The sequence below is a fragment of the Hemicordylus capensis genome, chromosome 1, assembly GCF_027244095.1.
Source record: "Hemicordylus capensis ecotype Gifberg chromosome 1, rHemCap1.1.pri, whole genome shotgun sequence".
In the NCBI taxonomy this organism is placed as follows: Eukaryota; Metazoa; Chordata; class Lepidosauria; order Squamata; family Cordylidae; genus Hemicordylus; species Hemicordylus capensis.
In genome coordinates this window covers 377,165,251-377,188,933 of record NC_069657.1, presented here as the reverse complement: position 1 = coordinate 377,188,933, position 23,683 = coordinate 377,165,251, and the positions used below count along the sequence as shown (strand labels likewise).

Here is a 23,683-nt window from a genome sequence, read left to right as displayed (position 1 = left end):
ATGCGTGGCAGCTCTCACGAGAGTTCGTGAGCGAGCGGCTGGAAAAAAGCAAATGGGTGAGAGAAACAGTTGAGAGAAAGAGGTGCTGGGGAAAGCACCAAGGATGGAAAGGCAAGAGAAAGAGCTAATCAAAAGTCATGAAAGAATCAACACCACACTCAACTTGGCTATTTCTATTTTTTAATATTCACATTGCATTTCAAAAGGATACTGTTATTGAACTGTACCCAGGCTATTTTAAATAGTATAAAATAGTATTATAGTATTACACTGCATTTTGCGTGATATAGCAAGAATGTTTTTTTAAAAACCCACTAGACATCTTGATAATCATTGCTTGTTTCTAGAAAGGGTTTATCAGTTTTCAGTCCTGTTTTGTTCTCCAAGTAACCTTTGTGTGGTTTTTATTGTAAAAGAGGACGTATTGGTCTCAAAGTACCTACATGCTTTAGAGTCCAGCAGCTCTCCATCCATTTAACCCTCAGCTATAATATACTTGTGTAGCAATCAGCCCTCCCTTACCCTAAAGAGTGAACCGGATGTGAACCCTGTTCTGACTGACAGGCTAGGAAACAGCCACATGGTGGGTAGGCACATGGTGGGCAGGACCTAGAGGGCCTTGCGGCTGGAAGAGAAGTGTGGCTTAAATCGGCTACAACTTGTAATTAGCAGATGCTCTGTACAAACAAGATGGTTATCAAAATCACGTCTTGCTTGCAGCTGCTTCAAGGAATCCTAAAATATCATGAACTGTTGGACTTGTAGGAAAAGAACAAACAAAAATTATCTGGCAGGCCACTGTTGACAACAGAATGCTGGCTAGATGGGCCCCTTGTTTCTATCCAGCCAGGGATTTAAGCCAGACCCTTATTAAATCCAGTAACTAAGATTAATCTTCTGAGGTTAATAGCCTATTACTACTATTGCTGATCAGAGTTTCCTTATAACAAGAGTCAGGAGATTCTTCAGCAGCTGAAATCATTAAGAAAAAGGCCTGTTTAAATAAGTGATTTGAATCAGATGCTTTTAGATACTTCGTACTGTATATAAAAGTGCATACGAATTCATTGCTCTAATCATAAAAGGTATCAATATAATGTTGCTTCATTCTGACAACCAGCATTGCATGTCTTTGTTCCACTATTTACATTTGCTACATTCTCCACCCACCCCCACCCTAGTAAAAGGCGTTACTCAAAAGTATTCCCAAACAGGGGGTCTCTTGCAACCTGAAGCCATGACAGTTTTTGAAGGCAGGTACTGGTTGGAATCCACATGAAAAAATGCTGCTGCTGCTTTAGTGTTCTTTCCAGCTGTCGCTTGCCCCACCTCCTCTATCATAACTGCCATGCCTTGCTCCCCCCTCCCCAGATAGTTAAAGAGCAGAACCGTGTTCTCTAAGAAATGGAGAATAGGAACAGATCTTCAGGCAGCGCAGGCAGCTGTGCAAAGAAGGGGAGAGTTTCCCACCCACCCCCACATGTGCGAGCTCAGCCTTATTCTGACTCTGGGACACAACACTGATGCACTGGCACTTCAATAGCCCCTGTTGACTGGTAATTAGAATCCTGTTTGTAACTATAGTACTGACTTGCACCAACCATAGAGCTCAGATAATTACTGAGGAGGAGTGAAAGGTTACCCAAATGCATCAGTGGATGACATGTATGGCAATTTGCCATTTCCTAGCCCCTGCACAGTATGCTCTATGGTGTCTGACAAAGATGTCCCCCCCCCCCAGTTCTCTCTCCACAAAGAAAAGCAGCCTTTTCATATGAGATTCATAGATTCAGTTTTAACCCTGTATTGAGCAGAGCATGTGCTGTACTGACAGCCTTGATTGTGAAACAGTTTATAAGCAGCAAGCCATGTTTGTTACATCGATGTGGCTTAGGAGAAGAATGCTGGAGATGTCATCCATTAAAAGCAATCAATACAGGACAGTAAACAATTTTGGAGTTGCTCAGCCATGCCTCTAAAAGGCATTATGCAACTGAAGCAGTGGAGAAGATTTTGTTTGGTTTTGAAACAGAAGGAATACCTTATAGCAACTGCTTGTTGTGTCATAGTCAAATCTCAAACCTTCAAATTATACCAAGCTATAACTATTACAAAGTATCGAAGGGTGGAGGTGGCAACTGATGAAGGTTCTTAATTGCCATTCAATTTAGAAGTCTATCTCAAACTGCAGCCTATACTACTGAGCAGTTGAGCTCTTCTGGACTCTAGCAATCTAACCGTTTATCCCAATCTGAAGTCCACACAAGATCTTTTGGTCATACTATTCCCGAATATTTTCTTTGTTATTGTGGCTCACTAAAGATATTGATGTAGGAAGCCAACACAGGGAAATTAAATCCAGAATTAAATCTTTGAACTTTAGGGAAAGTTCATGTGTGTCAGATGTGAACCTTGCCAAGCCTTTAGCATTTAACCCTTCAAACCTTCTCAGTCAGCAAAAGTTTCTCTGCATGCCCCAAATGAAAACTTGCTCTGAGGTTCAATTTACATTATTCAGAATAACTTCCTTAAGAAAGTCAAGAACCAACAGGAAAGCTGGGATTGCATGTACTGCTTGGTACACATACCAGGATTCTTCCAAAACCCTACAGTATGCAGAAATTGAAAATCCCAGCTGCAGCCCTTTGCATTCCAGAAATACTTCTCTTGGACGTTGAGGGACCATCTAGAAGAGCACTGAAGGTCATGCAAAGAACTGCAGCCAAAAAGACACAAGTTGTTCTAGTAAGAACTTATCAGCCTACTTTCCTTTCACTGTCTCTACAACTGGACTAAATCTGGTTCAAATCAAGGCCCACAAGTTAGATCTCTTGTGCCTCAAATGTTCATGTGTCCACCTTCTTAGATCGGGGTGGATGACATCATTACAAACTACACCATTGAGGTGTCCCTGTGTGTCACTCACTACAACTGTACCAAGTTTGGTTCAAATCAGTTAGACAGTCCTCAAGTTAGTGCACTTGTGCCTCAAAAGTTCACATGTTCACCATCTTGGATCGGGGTGGATGACATCATCATAGTCTACACCATTGGGACATCCCTATGTGCCCATACAGCTGTAGCAAGTTTGGTTCAAATTGGTTAGACTGTTCACAAGTTAGTACACTTGGGCCTCAAAAGTTTACACATCCACCATCTTGAATTGATGTGGATGACATCACCACAGACTATTCCACTTAGGTGTCCTTGTGTGTCACTCAATGCAAATGTACCCAATTTGGTTAAAATGGGTTAGGCAGTCCACAAATTAGCCCGTTTTTGCACCTCAGATGTTTATGTGGCCATCTTGAACTGGAGTGGACGACATCACACACCACGCCATTAGAGCATCCCTATGTATCCCTACAGCTGTAGCAAATTTGGTTCAAATCAGTTAAGCAGTTCACAAGTTAGCCCACAGGTGCCTCAAAAGTTCACACATCCGACATCTTGGAGCAGGGTGAATGACATCACAAACTATGCCGTTGAGGTATCCATACAACTATACCCGATTTGGTTCAAATAGGTCCAGGTGTTGCAAAGTTGATGCGGGGGTGGACATATGGACAAACACACACAAAAAGCCAGGTGATCTCATAAGCCTACTGGAAAGTAGGCTAAAAATAAGCAGTACAGATGGGACTGATTTCCATTTGTGAAACAGATCTCTTTGGCTCCAACTAGGACAATATGGGTATCTCTTAAACTTGCTTTACACATGGATTTAACTGAGCGATCCTGTTAAATTGGTTAGCTGGATGATGGAAACAACATTATGGGCTATGGGGAAGGATTATTATGCACATCAAAGAGGTAAGACAAAGAGAAATGTGTAGAAATTACTTCCAAAAGAACACTTTGGTGAAGCATTGATTGACTGATTAAGTGCTGTCAATTCGGTGTCGACCCTTAGCAACCACATAGATAGATTCTCTCCAGGATGATCTGTCTTCAACTCGGCCTTTAAGGTCTCTCAGTGGTGCATTCATTGCTGTCATAATCGAGTCCATCCATCCATCCAGCTGTCCTCTTCAACTTTCCCCAGCATTATGGACTTCTCAAGGGAGCTGGGTTTTCACATAAGGTGTCTGAAGTATGAACCTGGTCATTTGTGCCTCAAGTCAGAGTTCTACATTGATTTGTTCTATGATCCATTTGTTTGTTTTCCTGGCTGTCCATGGTATCCTCAAAAGTCTTCTCCAGCACCAAAGTTCAAAAGTGTCAATACTTTTTCTACCCTGCTTCTTCAGAGTCCAGCTTTCACATCCAGAGTGTCACAGGAAAAACCATTGTTCAAATGATTCTAATCTTTGTAGGTATAGACACGTCACAGCATCTAAATATCCTTTCTAAGGCCTTCATTGCAACCCTACCAAGTCCAAGTCTGCAGCATATTTCTTGACTGCTGGATCCTTGACTGTTGATGGTTGATCCTAAGAGGCAGAAGCTATCTACCACTTCAATGTTTTCATTGTCAATTCTGAGGCTGGTTGCTGTACCCATTGTCATTAGCTTAATCTTCTTTACGTTTAGTCATAGCCCCATTTTTTGCACTGTGCTCCTTGACTTTCATTACTAGAGCTTACAGCTCTGCATTTTCAGCTATCAGAGTAGTGTCATCAGCATAGCACTGGTTATTGGTGTTTCTTCTTCCAACTTTAAAACTACGCTCATCTTCCAATCCAGCTTCTCTCAGTATATGTTCAGTATATAAGTTGAATAAAGTAGAATGTATACAGCCTTGCCTTATTCCTTTGCCAATCTGGAACCAGTCTGTTTCACCATGTTCCGTCTGGACTATGGCTTCCTGTCCTGTGTACAGGTTTCTCAGAACAATGAGATAGGAATATAGGAAGCTGCCATATACTGAGTCAGACCATTGGTCTATCTAGCTCAGTATTGTCTTCACAGACTGGCAGCAGCTTCTTCAAGATTGCAGGCAGGAATCTCTCTCAGCCCTATCTTGGAGAAGTCAGGGAGGGAACTTGAAACCTTCTGCTCTTCCCACTGTGGTGGCTGCATCCTGAGGGGAATATCTTACAGTGCTCACACTTCTAGTTTCCCATTCATATGCAACCAGGGTGCTACCTGCTTAGCTAAGGGGACAAGTTATGTTTGCATTTTCCTAAGAATATTTCACAATTTGACATGGTCAATGCAATCAAAGGCTTTTCTGTAGTCAAAGCACATATTGACTTTTTTGGTATTCTTTGGCTTTCTCAATTGTCCAGTGTGCATCAGCAATAATGTCTCTTGTTCCTCGGCCTTTTCTGAAACCAGCTAGAACATCCGGCATTTTCCTTTCCATGTAGGGCCCTAATCTGTGTTGGATGATCCTGAGGATTATTTTGGTAGCATGTAAAATTAAGGATATTGTGCAATGGTTTGCACAATCAGTTAAATCTCCTTTCCTTGGTATGGGTATGTAGACTGACCATTCTGTTGGCCACTGTGTCATTCTCCAAATTTGCTGGCATAGTTTGGTTAGAGCCTTGCCTGATACTTCTTCTGTTGCCTGCCACATTTCTGTAGCTATTTCTTTAATTCCTGTAGCCTTCCTACTTGACCAGAGTAGCTGATCCAACTTCATCTTCCTGTACCAGAGGTTCTTGCAAGTTGGGAATATCTTCTAGAGTATCTTGGATGTTGACGTCCCTACTGTACAGATTTTCAGTATACTTCCAACTCTGTTTGATCTTCTCTGAATCAGTTACTATCTGTCCTTTGGCATCCCTTAAACCAATTAGAGGTTGGAACCTCCTGAGTTCAGAGATCTTTTGGAAAACTTTTCCTTGTTTTCCGTGTCTATTCCATCCTCAAGGTCTTTACAGATGTCATTGTAGTACTGCTCCTTGTCTCTTCTAACAGCTTTCTGAAATTCCCCATAAGTTCCTTCATAAGGTCTTTCTTTCTTTATTTTGGCTTTTCTCCTCTTCTTGGCAATTTCCACCACCTGTTCTGACATCCTTTTTGCTTTCTTCTGTTTTTTGGTCTTTGGCAGTCTATTTTCACATTCGTCCTTAACTTCTTTGATTTCATTCCACAGTTCCTCTGGTTCACTATTAATCAGAACATCAAAGTGGTTCCTGGTGTTCTCCTTGAAAATAGTGGGTACATTCTCAAGATCACTTCCTCAGTAGCATGTTGAGTACCATCCAACCTGAGGAGCCCATCATCAGACACTACATCGACAGTCATTCTATCTTGTCTATCCATGTGGTTTTCTTGGTAAAATACGGGAGTGGTTTACCATTGCTTTCTTCTGCGCAGTATGAAATGATGCCTTTGTCATTGTGACAAAGAGACTGTCCTTCCTATATCACTGCTGCCCAATATAGGTGCCTGCTTGCTTACCCCAGCTGGGTAGCTGGGATGACCTTTGCACTTTGGGTGACCCTACTGGGAGTATACCTCCCAGTGTACTTCACTCATCCCTCCCAGGAACATGAACACACACACAGTCACTATGAGGCAACATAGCAAGACTCAGGGGTACACAAATTAGATTTAGTTTGGAATATGTGTAAAACAAGTTTAGAAAAAGCTGTTGAATTGTCCAGCTTCAGAAAAGCCTTTTTTTTTTTTAAAGCAGAACATGGATTTATCGGAATTCCCCAAAATAAAACATTCCAGTGGTTTTTTGATACTGAAATTCAGAGAATTAGTTATCCATGTACCAAATCCTTTCAGGGAAGACACTTTCCTCCTACATGTGTACATTTGTGCACATATGCTTTCCACCACATCTATACACAGGTGTGTATAGCCACAGCCAATCAGCTTCTCACCACATCTATACATAGCATGAAACTAGTGTGTAGGATTATCTACACACTACGTATAGGTTTCCTACCCTACACATAGTTATTCTGCAAATTCCTAAATGGAAAATCCAGTAAGGCGAGTTGGTCCTTGGGTAAGGCAGGCTATAGCCCTTTGCTGATTCCAAACACTAATGTATACACAGAGACCCCAATGTAAGAATAAGTTAATCTTAAAAAGTTTAATAAATTATACTAGAAGTTTGCTTTCTATTATGGTAGTATAAAAACAAGGCTGCATACAATACTCTACAAATTCTTTGTAAAGAACGTCAATTCTTCAAAGATTTATAACAAGTTCACAGCTTACCTTCCAAGCATGTTAATGAGTATAAAATATTGCTGTTTCAGTCCGTATGACATTTCATGTTACTACCCGTTGTATGCCAAGTAACTAAATTATATTTGTGTGAGCTTGTGCTGCTGCAAGCTACACAATATGAGGCAGACTGCCAACTTGCTTTTACTGTATTTGAGTAAGAAATACAAACTTTTACAAAACAAGTTTAGATTATACTGGTTTAAACAAGACTCATTTTGACATATGGTGGTAAAGGGAAAGAACTGTATCAATGGAGGGAAAGTCTATTTTCACTTAAAATGTAAATTTTGGAACTCAAAATATGATAAAGAGGCTATTAGAGTAAATTCAAGATGTTCCAGAGTCCATTACTGGGACTGAGATACAAGAATCCTACAGATCTCCGTTTTTAATGTCATAAAAAAAAAAAGACGATGAACAATTTCAAAGGTGATTCATGATGTATTAAAATGCATGAACTCCATAGAGTTATATTAACTACCATTTTACACTTCAGAATACTCAGGATGTAATTGCTTTCTTGCATGATCCAAGCTATGGATATAGAAAGTTATTTGCCAACATGTGCAAGTTAGAAACACCCAGTGCACAAATTATACTGACATGTCCTGCCAAACGTGCTTGAGGACTCTTCAAAGGTTGTCGCACGTTGCTTCCCTGAAGTAGAACTCGCACAATGTATAACGTGTGTTGACAGCATGCCAGAAGTAAATGGGTTGCACAGTAGCAGAGCGTCTTTCTTCCAGCACAAGGCGAGGATGTACTTAAGAGTTCCATTTAGACACCGATGATCTCACAAATACAAGCCCCATCCACACACTGCTGTTGGGATTGACACTGTATCCTTAGAAATATTCCTCCTCTTCATCAAAAAATCCATTTTCCAGGGCATATGCACAGTCCGCACTTGATACAGCTTGGCAGGCACCTTTATATTCCTGAATAGATTCATAAAGAGAGTAGAGCTGACACAGTAATGACATATCTAGCTGCCGGAGGCCAACCTTATAGAAGAGGGGAAAAACACACACATTAGTATTTATTTCTAAGAAACTGGCTCTTGCACATTTCTCCCCTCTCCAGCTCCAGTGGATTTAACCCACAAGATCAGCATTGCACCCGACAATTACACAATACAACAGGATAGTTACATTACTTGAGAGAGTCCACCCTACTGGACGAACAAGAAAAAAGCTGCCTTACACAGGATGTAGTGTGGCAACACATTCCTGATGCTTGGGTCATGGTACCATGCCCTCTTTCATAGCAAAAGATCTATGTAATCATCAGCTGATGCTTTGCTTTAATCATTATTAAAATATTCATATGCTGCTTTTCAACAAAATAAGTTCACAAAGCACTTTACACAGAAAAATAAACAATGGTTCCTTGTCCCAAAAGGGCTCACAATGGGGGAACCAGACATGGTGGGGGCAGTGGTGCTCTTACCCCTGGACTTTGGGGCCAACGTCCAGGGTCTCCACTCCCCATGGGGCCCCCAAAATCCTCTTTAGTCTGTCCTGGGTGGGGTTGTTGCCACTGGCCCGGACTGCGCTGGGCAGTTGAGGGTGATTATGACCTGTGCCGAGTGCTTGAGAGACAGAGTGGGGAGTGGAGAAAAAAATATGTTGGATGGGGAAATGTTAAGGGCCTTGGGGGGGGGGAGTACAGGTGATGATGTTTAACTTGGGGGGGGGCTTCAAAGGCTTTTAGGTCCAAGCTCCAAAACTATCTAGGTGTAACGCCACCTAATGGCAAAGTGGGGAAGTAACTTGCCTAGGGAGTAAGAGGTTGCCGGTTTGAATCCCCGCTGGTATGTTTCCCAGAAACAATGATATCGGGCAGCAGCAATATAGGAAGATGCTGAAAGGCCACACTGTGTGAGAGCAAGCAATGGTAAAACCCCTCCTGTATTCTACCAAAGACAACCACAGGGCTTTGTTGGTGCCAGGAGTCAACACCAACTCAACAGCACAACTTTACCTTTACTTTACCTCTGGGTGGGGACAGACCTGCATCAGAATCAGGTCAAAGATTTCCTATGAAGTGGGGAGGGGACAGGTGCAATTTGAAATGTGGTGCGGACTGACAAGAGGGGAGTGCTTTCCCTCCCCCCAGCCATTTTTTCCCTGGTGGGGGCTACTTCTGACTCTGAAGCCCAATTAGGAAAGCAGCAGCTGAGGATAAGCAGCTTCAAGGGAGAGAAAAGAACACCATTCCACATCCCATCCATGCTGCACTTTAAATTCCACAGACTCCATCACCCTATAGGAAACCAGCAAAAATTCTGACCTAGATCATGCCTCGTTTGCCCCTTAAAGAGCCCTTAGAAAAAGCTGCTTCCTGCAGAAAGCAGTCAGCTATCACAATAGCTCTGTCCTAGTTACTCCTCACAGGCATTTTAAGGAGAAGTGTTCGGCTACAGCAGAATTTGACAAGCGAAAAACAAAAGGGGGAGGGGGGAGAGCGAAGAAGTAGGTGTAGGAGGAGCAAGGAAAATATGGAGGCTAGGTGCAGTGGGGAAGTAACCTGCCTAGCGAGCAAGAGGCTGCCAGTTCGAATCCCCCACTGGTAGGTTCCCCAGACTATGGGAAACATCTGTATCGGGCAGCAGCAATATAGGAAGATGCTGAAAGGCATCATCTCACACTGCGTGGGAGATGGCAATGGTAAGCCCCTCCTGTATTCTACCAAAGACAACCCCAGAGGTCTGTGATCGCCAGGAGTCAACACCGACCTGATGGCACAACTTTACCTTTAGGTATCAAGGAAGTTCTCAAGGGAGCATGCAATTTCAGTTCCCATCCAAAAGACACCTCAGCCATAAAATATTTATGGCAGAAGTGTGATCCTCCCATCTAATTAGTTCCCTATCTTTGAGATATAATCTCAACACTTAACAGACACCACAGCAGCTAGGCTTTTAGATCCCATAAATATAGCACTGCTATCTTTACTACTAGTGCTGCTAAAACTAATCTACAGTTGCAGATTTAAAGAGACACATTTACAGTGCCTTCCTATACTCCATTTATGCTGATCAGAGGTGTATACCAGGGTATAGGATGGATATCAGTTAAGTCCCCTTTGGTCAGCAGAGTTTGAAAATAGCACACTGGCAAAAATAGGCAACATGGAGGGTGAGGAGAAAAGGCTTCCTTTAGACCTACTGTGTGAATCTTAATTCAGTTGTGGTTTTAAAACTCCACTCGGAGGCGAGGCAAACACATACTTGCTGGCCTAATATTTTCATACCTAATTAGCTAGATGATGTTTTAAAGTTTTATTTATGACCATTTTAATCTGCTTTATATGATCTTTAGGTTTTCGTCGCCATTTGTTTAAAGTGTAAACCACCCTGAGATTTTAAATAGGGCAGTATATAAGATAGACAGACAAGAGTCCTGGATGCAAGTGTAAGAATACTTCTCCTCCTTTCGTCTGCAATATGTCTGCATGTTGCTGTAATGATTAAAGACTGGTTGACTCTTCCTCTGCCCCACACTCAAGAGTATTTTCCATCTACACTTAATCCTGTTAGCGAAGGATTTTCATATACCTGAGGTGGTAGACAACCAGATAATGGGGAACTTCAAACAAAAATCTGGTTTGTGTGTGGGGGTGAGCTTAGCATTCTCTTTGAGAGATAAAATATAAGATTCATTCCTTTGCTCCCGGTGAGGGACAAATAACTTCTAGAATCATGTTTCTAGGCCTGAGATTCTGAATCCATCCTTTTCGGAACCAAGAATTGTGACCTCCTGGCAAGAGCTAGACCAGGAAGTAGGAAGGAATGCTTGATGCTCTTTTGTATTCTCCTATTTGCCTGTGAACTCTGTTCTTTTATTTTACTGTAATAAACTTCTTAAAAAAAATTTTTTTTACACTATAAATACTCTATTGTGTGGGATTTGATATCATGTTCACCCTACTGATGCCCACTTTGGCTACATGTTATACAAAGTCCCTGGGATTTGTGTGGGGGGGTGGGGTGGAGTTAAGAGCTCAAGGAGATCTTTACTGCGTTTTGGGCAGTAGACAAATGTTAAATAAATAATAAAAATAAATAAGAACATAACAGCCTTGCTGGATCAGGCCAAAGGCCTATCTATTCCAGCATCCTGTTTCACACAGTGGGCCACCAGACACCTCTGAGAAGCCCACAGGCAAGAGGTGATGGCATGCCCTCTCTCCTGCCATTGCTGGGTTCCTTTGGGCTTTGAAGAATATCCATATTTGTATGCCTGAACATTCCCAGGTTTGCAAGGTTACATAAGAACAGCCCTGCTGGATCAGGCTCAAGGCCCATCTAGTCCAGCGTCCTGTTTCGCACAGTGGCCCACCAGATGCCGCTGGTAGCCACAGACAGGAGTTGAGGGCGTGCCCTCTCTCCTGCCATTACTCCCCTGCAACTGGTACTCAGAGGCACCCTGCCCTTGAGGCTGGAGGTGGCCCACAGCCCTCCGACTAGTAGCCATTGATAGACCTCTCCTCCATGAAGTCATCCAAACCCCTCTTAAAGCCATCCAGGTTGTTGGCCGTCACCACATCCTGTGGCAGAGAGTTCCACAAGTGGATCACGCGTTGTATGAAAAAGTACTTCCGTTTGTTGGTCCTAGACCTCCTGGCAATCAATTTCATCGAGTGACCCCTGGTTCTAGTGTTGTGTGAGAGGGAAAAGAATCTCTCTCTCTCTCCACTTTCTCCACACCATGCATGACTTTATAGACCTCTATCATGTCTACCCGCAGTCGTCTTTTTTCTAAACTAAAAAGCCCCAGGTGTTGTAGTCTTGCCTTATAAGAAAGGTGCTCTAGGCCCCTGATCATCTTGGTTGCCCTCTTCTGTACCTTCTCCAGTTCAACAATGTCCTTTTTAAGATGAGGTGACCAGAATTGTACGCAGTACTCCAAGTGTGGTCGCACCATAGTTTTGTATAAGGGCATTATAATGTTAGCCCTTTTATTTTCAATCCCCTTTCTAATTATCCCTAGCATGGAATTTGCCTTTTTCACAGCTGCCGCACATTGAGTCGACACTTTCAACGAGCTGTCCACCACAACCCCAAGATCCCTCTCCTGGTCCGTCACCAACAGCTCAGATCCCATCAGCATATACTTGAGGTTGGGTTTTTTTGTCCCAATATGCATCACTTTACACTTGCTAACAATGAACCGCATTTGCCATTTTGTCGCCTGCTCCCCCAGTTTGGAGAGATCCTTTTGGAGCTGCTCACAATCTGTTTTGGATTTCACTACCCGGAAGAGTTTGGTATCATCTGCAAATTTGGCCACCTCGCTGCTTACTCCTGCTTCTAGAAAAGCACCGGTCCCAGTACAGATCCCTGGGGGAACCCACTTCTTATTTCCCTCCATTGGGAAAACTCTCCATTTATACCTACCCTCTGTTTCCTGTCTTTCAACCAATTAGCAATCCACACATGTACTTGTCCCTTTATCCCATGACAGTTAAGTTTCCTCAGGAGTCTTTGATGAGGAACTTTGTCAAAAGCTTTTTGGAAGTCCAGGTAGACTATGTCAACTGGATCACCTTGATCCACACACTCGTTGACACTCTCAAAGAAGTCCAAAAGGTTGGTGAAGCAAGATTTACCTTTGCAGAAGCCATGCTGGTTCTCTCCCAGCAGGGCCTGTTCTTCTAGGTGATTTACAATTTAACCTTGAGGATGCTTTCCATCAATTTGCCTGGAACAGATGTTAGGCTAACTGGTCTGTAATTTCCCAGATTGCCCCTGGATCCCTTTTTGAAAATCGGTGTTACATTTGCTACTCTCCAGTCCTCTGGTACAGAGCCCGATTTCAGGGATAAGTTAAATAGCAAGGAGGTCGGCAATTTCACATTTGAATTCTTTGAGGACTCTTGGATGGATGCCATCCGGCCCTGGTGATTTGTTAGCTTTCAGTTTTCCAGACAGTTTAGAACATCATCCCTTGTCACTTCTATCTTACTCAGCTCTCTAGCCTCCATCCCTAAGAAGCCTGGTTCAGGAACAGGTATATGCTCAGTATCCTCTGCCGTGAAAACAGATGCAAAGAACTCATTCAGCTTCTCTGCAACCTCCATATCCTCCTTAATAGTCCCTTTCACTCCCTCATTGTCTAATGGTCCAACTGCCTCCCTGGCAGGTTTCCTGCTTCTGATGTACTTAAAGAAGTTTTTGTTATTCCCCTTGATACTTTTGACTAAATGTTCCTCAAACTCTCTTTTTGCCTCCCTTACTGTCACCTTGCATTTCTTTTGCCAGAGTTTGTGTTCCTTTCTGTTCTCTTCGTTTGGACAGGCCTTCCAATTTTGGAAGGAAGTCTTCTTCCCTTTTATGGCTTCTTTGACAGTACCCGTAAGCCATGCTGGCATCCTCCTGGACTTAGTGGTACCTTTCCTCCTTTTGGGTATACAATCTAACTGGGCTTCTAGTATTGTGGTTTTGAGTAAACTCCATGCATTCTGGAGCGAAGTGACTCTCCTGAGTTTCCCCCTCAGCTTTCTTTTCACCATACTCCTCATTTTGGAGAAGTTTCCTCTTCTGAAATTCAAAATGTCTGTGTTAGACATCCTTGGTGATTCTCTCCCCGCATGTATGCTGAATTTGATGGCACTGTGGTCACTGTTCCCTAAAGGGTCAATGACACTGACATCACACACCAGGTCCTGGGTGTCACTCAGAATTAGATCCCAGGTCACCTTCTCTCTCGTCAGTTCCATGACCAACTGTTCTAGGGCACAGTCATTTAGCGTATCTAGAAATTTGACCTCTTTGTCCTGACTCGAATGTGAATTTACCCAGTCTATGTGTGGGTAGTTGAAATCACCCATAATTACAGCCCTGCCTCTCCTTGACGCCTCCCTGATTTCGTCCTGCAACTCCCAGTCACTGTTGGCATGTTCCCAGTAGCACGTTCCGGGTTCAGGGTAGCACATATGGCCAACCTATGTGGTAGCAACAAAAACTCTTTCAGGAGGAATCACAGGGTGTAGAGGCTTTAACAACCAGGGTTCTGCACCCCAGATTCTCCACAGGGGGTATGAGATGATTGCATAGAATGATTCAGGACAAAGCAACAGTAACAGTACACTGACAAAAAGAGGTTGTCCAAGCTAAACCATTCCCAAAGTTAATGGAGAGTCCTGAAATCACTGTCCTCTCCAACTCTTCTCACTCTAACTAATATTTTTCACAGAGCAAAGAATTCCAACTACTCAGCCAATCAGGGCAACCCCACCACCACCAGTATGTAAGCCTCCACCAAGAAGTGCATCTCTCAGATAAAAGGGCACAGTGAATGGCATGCCACCACTCTGGTCCCATGCCTAGTGAACATACATAACAGAAGTGGGGACTTGGGTGGGAGTAGGGATGAGCAGAACCCTGCTATTGCTCTAACATTTAAATATCCCTTGGGTTCTGACTGATTTGATTTCCAGATTTTGGAATGTCAAAGAAGGATTTCCCACATGTGCCTGACCATTGTAATTAAACAGACAAAATCCCCTACCCTTTGAGCTTATGTGAAAAACTAGGAAATAAAAATACACTATTCCTAGCTTATTAGAAGTATAGGTTTTTTAAAATGCTCATATAAAACAATTTAAAACTATTAAACAAATAATCTTGACTGCCTCTTGGTGAATCTCTTTTCATTTTAATTAACTTTTGCTATTTTTCTAAGGAAAGGTGACAGAATATTAAATAAATGTACCTTTGGGAAAATAATAGATTCTAACATTCTGAGTTCTTCTCCGGTAAACATATCCAGTAAAGTGGAACCTCAACACCCTTAGCAGAGAGAAATTCTGAAAACATCCCTACGTGAGAAAGCATTTGGCACAAAAAAGGAATGTGCCCAAACAGCAGCCAATATGTCCTTCAAATAACATGTACTTCCAACTAGCGTTAACACTCCTTTCCTCAGAAACCTTTCCGTCATAATGCCTCAGGACTCAAGACAGAAACAAACAGGAATCTCAACTCTGCTCCTCCAACTCTGGATGCAGGACAAAGCACCTGACACAGCGGAACAAGGCAGGGAAATTCCATGCTTCAAAGTAGGCCTGCTGCAAATCTCTTTCATGTTCCTTCCCATTCCTTGAAATATACTGAAACTGTATATTGGCTGAACAGCCCTTCTTCCCCTAACAACTAATGGCAGTCTCTCCATCCAGGACAGGCAAAGGGCAAGCATGCTCTGTGGGGAGGCCCTTGTTGACCATGAACCACACATGCAGGTAATCTCCCACAATACACTGATGAAGGCAACAGGAAGTAAAGACCTTCGTTGGAGAACACCAGACACCCTACTTCTAACTTTGGCTGAACTTCATTACCTGCTTTGCCTTGCAAAAACCAGCACCTGCACATGTGGAGCATGATGGGAGTTCCACTGCAACTCCCGACAGGGGATGGGTGAGTGTTGTCTCAATGGACTACACAGTATCTCCAACAAGTGCCTTTTGAAACGTGGTCATTGGGGGCATCACCTTCAGAGGCAAGGTGGGGACTACCAGGAATATTTGTTTGTTTCTTTGTTTAGAATATTTATACCCCACCCCTCCAGTGTACTACTGCTCAGGGTGGCTCACAACAATAAGCTAGACACAGATATAATAAAAGTAATAAAATTAACTAACTTTTTTAAAGGTTAAAAACCACAATTATTAGGTTCAAATTAAAACTGAAAATTACAAAAAGCTAAAGAAGCTAAAGAACCTACCAGATATAACAAAACAATAATGGAACATTAAAAAGCCTCCTTAAAAAGGTGCATTTAATAGATTGTTTTGGTTGTAGCACTTCACTTACAGAACTCCCTCCCCATATTCCTTCTTCTGGGTAAGGACCATCCATTCAGATGGTCCTTAGATGTCTGGTGGTAACTACCTTTATGTTCAACCAAGCTTTTTGTGACTGCTCAGCAGGACTGATAATTTTGTTTTTGCTGCCATTTTACTGCAAACTGTTTAAAAAGGGGTTTTATTTTAAACCACTATTGGTTTAACAAACCCTCAGTTTGTGACTCCTGAGGATGTGGACAAGCTGATTGGAACGGTGCGGCCCACCACCTGTCCTCTTGACCCTTGCCTGACATGGCTTATACTATCTGGCAGGGGGGTTGTTGTATTGTAGAAGGCCTAGCAGAGATTATAAATGTGTCTCTGAGGGAAGGTAGGATGCCTTCTAGTCTTAAGGAGGCAATTATTAGACTGCTTCTGAAGAAGCCTACCTTGGATCCCTCAGAGATGAGTAACTACAGGCCTGTCTCCAACCTTCCATGGCTGGGCAAGGTAATTGAGAGGGTGGTGGCCTCCCAGCTCCAGACAATCTTGGAGGAAAAGGATTATCTAGACCCATTTCAAACTGGCTTCCGGACTGGCTATGGTGGAGACTGCCACACTGGCTATGGTGGAGACTGCCAAGGTGGAGACTGCCTTGGTTGGCCTGATAGATGATCTCCAACTGGCAACTGACAGAGGAAGTGTGACTCTGTTGGTCCTTTTGGACCTCCCAGTGGCTTTTGATACTATCAACCATAGTATCCGTCTGGAGCGTCTGAGGGGGTTGGGAGTGAAAGGCACTGCTCTGCAGTGGTTCCGCTCCTACCTCTCAGGCAAGTTCCAGATGGTGTCCCTTGGAGACTGCTGTTCTTCAAAATCTGAACTTTTGTATGGTGTGCCTCAGGGCTCCGTATTGTCTCCAATGTTGTTTAACATCTACATGAAACCCCTGGGAAAGATCATCAGGAGATTTGGTGCAGGGTGTTATCAGTATGCTGATGACATCCAAATCTATTTCTCCATGTCAGCATCATCGGGAGAACGCATAACCTCTATAAATGCCTGCCTGGAGTCAGTAATGGGCTGGATGAGGGATAACAAACTGAGACTGAATCCAGATAAGACGGAGGTACTCATTGTGTGGGGTCGAAACTCAGGAGACGATTTTGATGTGCCTATTCTGGATGGGGTCACACTTCCCCAGAAGGAACAGGTACGCCACCTGGGGGTGCTTCTGAATCCAAGGCTCTCCCTGGTGTCCCAGGTTGAGGCAGTGGCCAAAGGTGCCTTCTATCAGCTTTGGCTGATACATCAGCTGCATCCGTTTCTTGAGATAGATGACCTAAAAACAGTGGTACATCTGCTGGTAACCTCCAGACTGGATTGCTGTAATGTGCTCTATGTGGGGCTGCCCTTGTACGTAGTCTGGAAACTACAGTTGGTTCAGAATGCGGCAGCCAGGCTGGTCTCTGGGACATCTAGACCATATTACTCCTGTATTGAAGGAGTTACACTGGCTGCCGATATGCTTCCAGGCAAAATACAAGGTGTTAGTTATAACCTATAAAGCCCTAAACAGCTTGGGCCCTGAGTGTTTAAGAGAACGTCTTCTTCGTTATGAACCCCACCGCCCACTGAGATCATCAGGAGAGGTCCGTCTGCATTTGCCACCGGCTCGTCTGGTGGCTACTCAGGGACGGTCCTTCTCCATTGCTGCCCCAAGGCTTTGGAATGCGCTCCCTAGTGAAATAAGAGCCTCCCCATCTCTGACAATTTTTTTAAAGACACATCTGTTCATCCAGGCTTTTAACTGATACTGTTCTGATTGCTTTTAATGTTGTTTTAGAATATTGTTTTAAAATTTTAAATTGTTGTGTTTTAAATTTCTTGTTTTTGTTTTTAACTAATGTTTTAATGTTGTTTTTATCTTGTTGTAAGCCTCCCAGAGATGTAAGTTTTGGGCAGCATATAAATAAATAAATAAATAAATAAATAAATAAAATTGTATGTTGCCATAAGATCTATGGTCAAAAGGGAAGTGAAATGAAAGAATACCCAGGTGGCACCACTCTCTCAATCACTCGCTCATTACCACGAGCAAATTATCTGGATACAGCAACTCTATTGCAGCTGCAGACTAGTATTCCTTACTGGCCCTGTATCTCCTTTGGCTCTTTCAAGGCAGTTCAACAAATATAGACACAAGAACCTTTGGTGTGAATGGGGATTAGCAGATATGTATCCTTCCTCTGGCACATTCAATAACTCACTTCAGCCGTCCTCAGAATGGCACTCTCACTGCGAGAGGTGCCTGAAGATTCTCCATCACCCCACCTCACCTGCACTCAGATTGCTCACCTGCAAACTTCTGCACCTTTTGGCCACTTGAGCTGCAGAACAAGGTAAGGAGACGGGCTTCAAATAGTTCATCACCCACCCAGATATTTCTGGTGTGATAAATCACAGAACTGGACTAGATGAACTGGAGAGGGGAGAGATGGATAACAAGATCTGCTGGTATAGAAGGCAGGAGCCAGAAATAATAATCACTCCTCAGAGCTATGAATTTCATCTCCCTCAGTCCTGTTTATATAGCTGGTCCCATGGCCTGGGCTCCAGGGGGATTGCAAATGTCCCATGACATGGGTTTGCTATCTGTGTGGTTGGAGCACTCCTCTGTGGCATGCCTGGAAATTTAAATGTGGCTTCTGAGCCAGGTGATGGATGGATGTGACCAGGAGTGAGCAAGCAAGTCAGGAGCAGGTTGCTCCCTCCTCTTCCTGGTGGTCTCTAGATGCTCAGGCATTCAACAGACCAACCCAACCCAAGGAAGGGGGTGCAATCCACCCCCATTTTGCTTGCTCACTCCTCCTCCTAGTCATATCAGTCCTTCACATGGCTCAGCCAGATGGATGCAACCAGGAAGAGGAAGCTGGGGGAGGCTACTGCCCCATAATGCAGAGGGCATTGCTAGGGATGAGCAGTAAGTCCCCATGCACCCCTGCATGCAACACAGAACAGTCTAGCTCCTAGCCAAAGAAAATTTGTCAAGGCCTGTTCTACCTTCCCATCATCAATCTATGAGCAGACTGGTTTCTTCCATGCATTGCTAATGCAAACATATTGTTGGCATGCCACATCATTAAGGGTGTGTGTTGGCAGTGTTCCCATGGTTGCTAGGAGTGTTTACTACATTCTCACTGTTTTAAAGTGATATTATTCTGATGTCCTGCTGGAAGAGCAAAGTACATCATATCCTAGAATCTAGACCAGGGGAATCAGGGGTGTAGCTAGGGAAGAGGGGGCCCGTGTTCATCTCTCTCTCTGGCGGCCCCCCAGAGTGAGGGAGATAATGAAGAAAATAGGGAGGGATGGAGCTGGAGGGCCCTTAGGAGCTGGGGGCCCGTGTTCTTTGAACCCTTTTGCTCAATTATAGCTATGTGCCTGCCAAGGATCCTCCAGATGTTGATCATCATCCCCAGCAACAATAATTATAGCTGGGAATAATGGGAGTTGTAGTTCATCAACAGCTGGAGTACCACATGCTGGGAACCCCAGCCTATGTTGTACAGGATCTAGACCAGGCCTGCTCAACTTCGGCCCTCCTGCAGATATTGGCCTACAACTCCCATAATCCCTAGCTATTGGCTACAGTGGCTGGGAATTATGGGAGTTGTAGTCCAAAAACAGCTGGGGGGCCTAAGTTGAGCAGGCCTGATCTAGACTATACCACACACAGGTTGGCAGCACTATTTTATAGAGATGCACACAATGGGATTTGTGTCCATACCGAGCTCAGAATAGAATGCAAATGTCCAGAACATTATGTCGGAACCACCAGTCAAACTGGTTGTTCCGACAGAATGAGCTCAGAAAGTTTCGAGCGCCATTTTGGAGGGCTGTTTTCCCCTTGCAGACTGGTTAGGCACTGGCTTCTGATTGGCTTGTGATCTCCTTACCTATTGGTTGGCTTGTTATCATACAAATCAAGTTGATCTGTACGAGAAGCAGCATGGAGATTGCAAGCCAGTGCCAAAACCAGTCAGCAATGGGAAAACGTGCCTCCAAAACGATGCCTGGAACACTTGGAATGTTCCAACTCAGCTCAAAACAGAACCAGCCTGTTTAGAATCTGAAAGTTTCGAGCTCAAAATGTTCTGCACATCCCTACTATCCCACTAGATACTGTAAAGAGAAATATACTGTAAAGAGCACATCTTGAAATAGCCAGGTTTAGAGTGATCACATGCTGTGCATATTCATGAGCTCTGACAGCCTAATTCTAAGGACGCTTATCAGTCATTACAACTTCCTTCCTCCAGAAGAAAAGGACAAAAAGACATCTCCAGAGTATTTAAGCAGGGGTGTGTGCCAGACAGGCATAAATCACTGTTGCCTTTAAGAATTTCATGTCACAGATGAAAAACAAAGATGTTCAGTACCTAATAATTAAGCCTTATTTTACTGAGGGCAAAATAGCTTGTTTAGTTTTAAACCTCATTCTCTCCCTTGTTAAAGACATGTGTACTGAAGAGTCCTACTTCAAATACAAAAACCCTTTAGACTATGGAATTTTTAAAAGCTTTTGGGGGGCAATGAAAAAAACTCATTGTTAATTAAATATAGTTTAAGACATTAAAAGCCATATTTGGTTTTTAAAATGAGTTTAGCCATTCTGCATACGTTTCTTCTCTCATCTGGCAGTATTTCTATGACTAATTATCTTTTCAGTCTAGAAAAGTAGCTCTATTACTCAAAATTATAACCTATGTAAATTCACTGGCATAAGCAGTCTGGTATACAATCCAAAGCACCATCATGGATGAAGCAGAAAGCCCATCAAGCCAATTAACCCACATTTCAGGAGAGAAACCAAAGTGAGGGTGGGAAAGAAACAGCCTGCTACAGCCAAGTTCCACTTTCTGAAGCAGAACAAAACACATTTATAAACCAGATGCTGAGGATCAATTGTGTGTGTCTGTCGTACAATCTGCAACTATGAACACTAAAGGAGAACAGAATGAAATATGAGTTTCAGCTAAAACAAAATTTCTAGAGGAACTCAGAGTAAACCACATCCTTTAAGCTTTAAAATCTTACTTATTTTAAAAGAAAACTTAGAGGACAGGGAAAGAAGTGGGTTTTAACGGAGGAAGGGGGAAGACTATTAAAGAATGCATTTTGAAAGCATATTTCAGATCTTATCGGGGCCTGTTAAGTCTTTTTTGGCTTGCTGAGTTACAGTATTTTCATTTTTAACTATATTTTGCTTTCTACCACATGAGGAATGTTTCAGTCACAATCCCCAAACTGGTGTTTGTTGGGATAAAAACTTGGAAAACCACCATAAGTCTAGATGCAAACAGCAGCACAAGTACTTCCACATGCTCAAGAAGGCACTGGATTATGTTTCCAAAACGGCAGCCCTGCCTGTCTTATGGTAAACTACTCTTGAAACTCAAGGGTTTTAAAAACAGTTTGTCACAGGATATTGAAATCTGTTCTTCGAAGGAAGAACTCTTACTGAGTGTGTCCATGCCCTGGCCACATTACTAAGTTCCACTTAAAATAGCTTCCAGGCTCCTCTCTTATTAAAGGTAACATGTGCCATCAAGTCGATTTTGACTCCTGGCGCCGCTAGAAAACAGGAATTTTGATTTGGGTGGTAGTGATGTGGTGAAACAGCATTTTATTGAAATCTAAAGTATTTATTATTTATTCATTCAATTTCTATACTGCACTTCCAAAAATGGCTCAGGGTGGTTTACACAGAGAAATAATAAATAAATAAGATGGATCCCTGTCCCCAAAGGGCTAACAATCTAAAAGAAACATAAGATAGACACCAGCAACAGTCACTATGCTGGGGGTGAATAGGGCCAGTTACTCCCCTCCCCCCGCTAAATAAAGAGAATCACCACGTTAAAAGGTGCCTCTTTGCCAAGTTAGCATTTATATTGTGTGTAGAACCCATTATGACTTCCTGGCTTACATCTCACACTTTTAGTCATTAGTTCTAAAGTACTGGCAGCAGCACCTCAAGAGCAGCATTGTTAACTGGGGTGGGGCAAGATGAGAAGATGGAGAACATGTTCACTTAGTTTTGTGTGTCAGGCCAAAGCTTTCCTCAGCATTTCACATTCACAGTGGCAGAGCGCATGCTTTGCATGGAGAAAGTACCAGGGGCAATCCTGGCATCTCCAAGCATGACTGGGAAAGGTCTGCATCTGAAACTTTGGTACAACTGCTGCCAGTCAGTGCAAAGAAGCTAAGGACCAAAGGTCCGACTCACTCTTAAGGCAGTTCCATATGTTCACACGCTGCAAAGCTAAACAGAGCATCAAATCCACAGGGGATCTGTAAGTGCCCTTGTGACACAAGAGTTTCCCAGCTCCCCATCCACTAGAAGTGGCTTCCATCTATTAGTTAAGTATGGTGGTGTATTTTCAGTGTTCAGTTTATATTATATTAAGGGATACTAGGGATCAAACCTGTCCAGAAAAGAGATACTTAAGAGAGCAGTATTGCAGTTACTCAGAAGGAACTATTTTACAGGTTTCATTTTTAGATGGCTATGCAATGGATTTTACAGGTCCACCTTCAAAACGTAAGTGTGCATAGTTTGGAAGTTTTCAGCTATGTGCATCGCACTGGAGCAGGGACGGGCAAGAGCCTGTCCCTCCCGTATACACACACGTGTTAGCAGCCGTGAGGGAAGAAGTCGTCGGTAGGGAGGAAAACTCGCGGCACACATGGTCAGAGTCAGGATCTGAACACTAGAACGGAGCTAGAGACTTGTCATCAGGACCTGGGACTAACATCTGGCTCCGGGGCGGGGGTGGGAGTTCTACGAAGTAACACATACAGAAGATAAAGAACATGCAAAAGGGAGGAGGGGGGGGGGAAGGACACACAGAGACATCCACACAAAATCGAGGAACTCCTTGAGCAGCTCCCTCCCGGCGGCTGCCGCCGCCAGCCCCTCTGCGCACTCACCATCTCCTTTCGGAGCAGGGCCAACGCGGCGTCTAGGTTGGGAGGCTTCGGCGGCCGCGGCGATCCTCGCCCCCCTCCTCCCCCTCCGCTACGGCTCAGCTCGTCCTGGATACGGGATTTCTGTGCATAGAGCCGCTCCAGGTCCCGCCAGCGCCCCCCAGCTCCGCCCGGGCCGCCCCCGCTGGAGGAAGAATTCAGCAGCCCGCTCAGGCTTTTGGGCAGCGGAGGTAACCCCGACCCGCCGCCGCTCCCCGGCAGCCCGGACCCGCTCATGGCTCAGCCGGCGGCCGCCTCAGGACAGCTGAGCAACCCGGAGCGAGAAAACAAGAGCCGCCTCGCCAGCCCGTGCAAAAAGCCTCCCTCTGTCTGCTCTGCTCCTCGGGGCCCGCCCCCCTCAGCCGGCCTCGCCCCGCCCTTCGCAGCAGGGACCGGGCATGAAAGGCGAGGAGGAGGAGGAGGAGGAGTTGGGTCGAGTTGAGGCAAAAGTAGCGGGGCGGGGCTGGACGGGGGCGAATGATTGCCCTGCAAATGAAATGACAGCCATTGGTAAGCCTTTGAGTTACACAGAATGCTTGCAAATCAGAGAGAAGGAAACGGTAACTCATTTGCTTCAGGCAGGCTGGTTTGCAATAAAAGAAGAGGGGAGGATGTGAGGGGGGTGGGGAAGAGATTTGTAATCGAATCCAGTCCAATTGAATGTGAAATATCCAAACCGATATTTGTATAGAGCTCTCTGCAAATAGAACTGTTATAA

General features: G+C 43.9%; 1 protein-coding gene across 1 annotated transcript; it reads right to left on the bottom strand.

The window, feature by feature from the left end:
• Positions 1 to 163: 163 nt before the first annotated feature.
• Positions 164 to 23,402, bottom strand: FAM89A (family with sequence similarity 89 member A). Its single transcript, XM_053298098.1, has 2 exons — positions 22,930 to 23,402; positions 164 to 8,147 (listed from the first exon to the last, which is right to left on the bottom strand). The coding sequence occupies exons 1-2, from the start codon at positions 23,200 to 23,202 to the stop codon at positions 7,989 to 7,991; spliced, it is 432 nt and encodes a 143-aa protein (XP_053154073.1). The 5' UTR covers positions 23,203 to 23,402; the 3' UTR covers positions 164 to 7,988.
• Between the last annotated feature and the right edge of the window lie 281 nt (positions 23,403 to 23,683).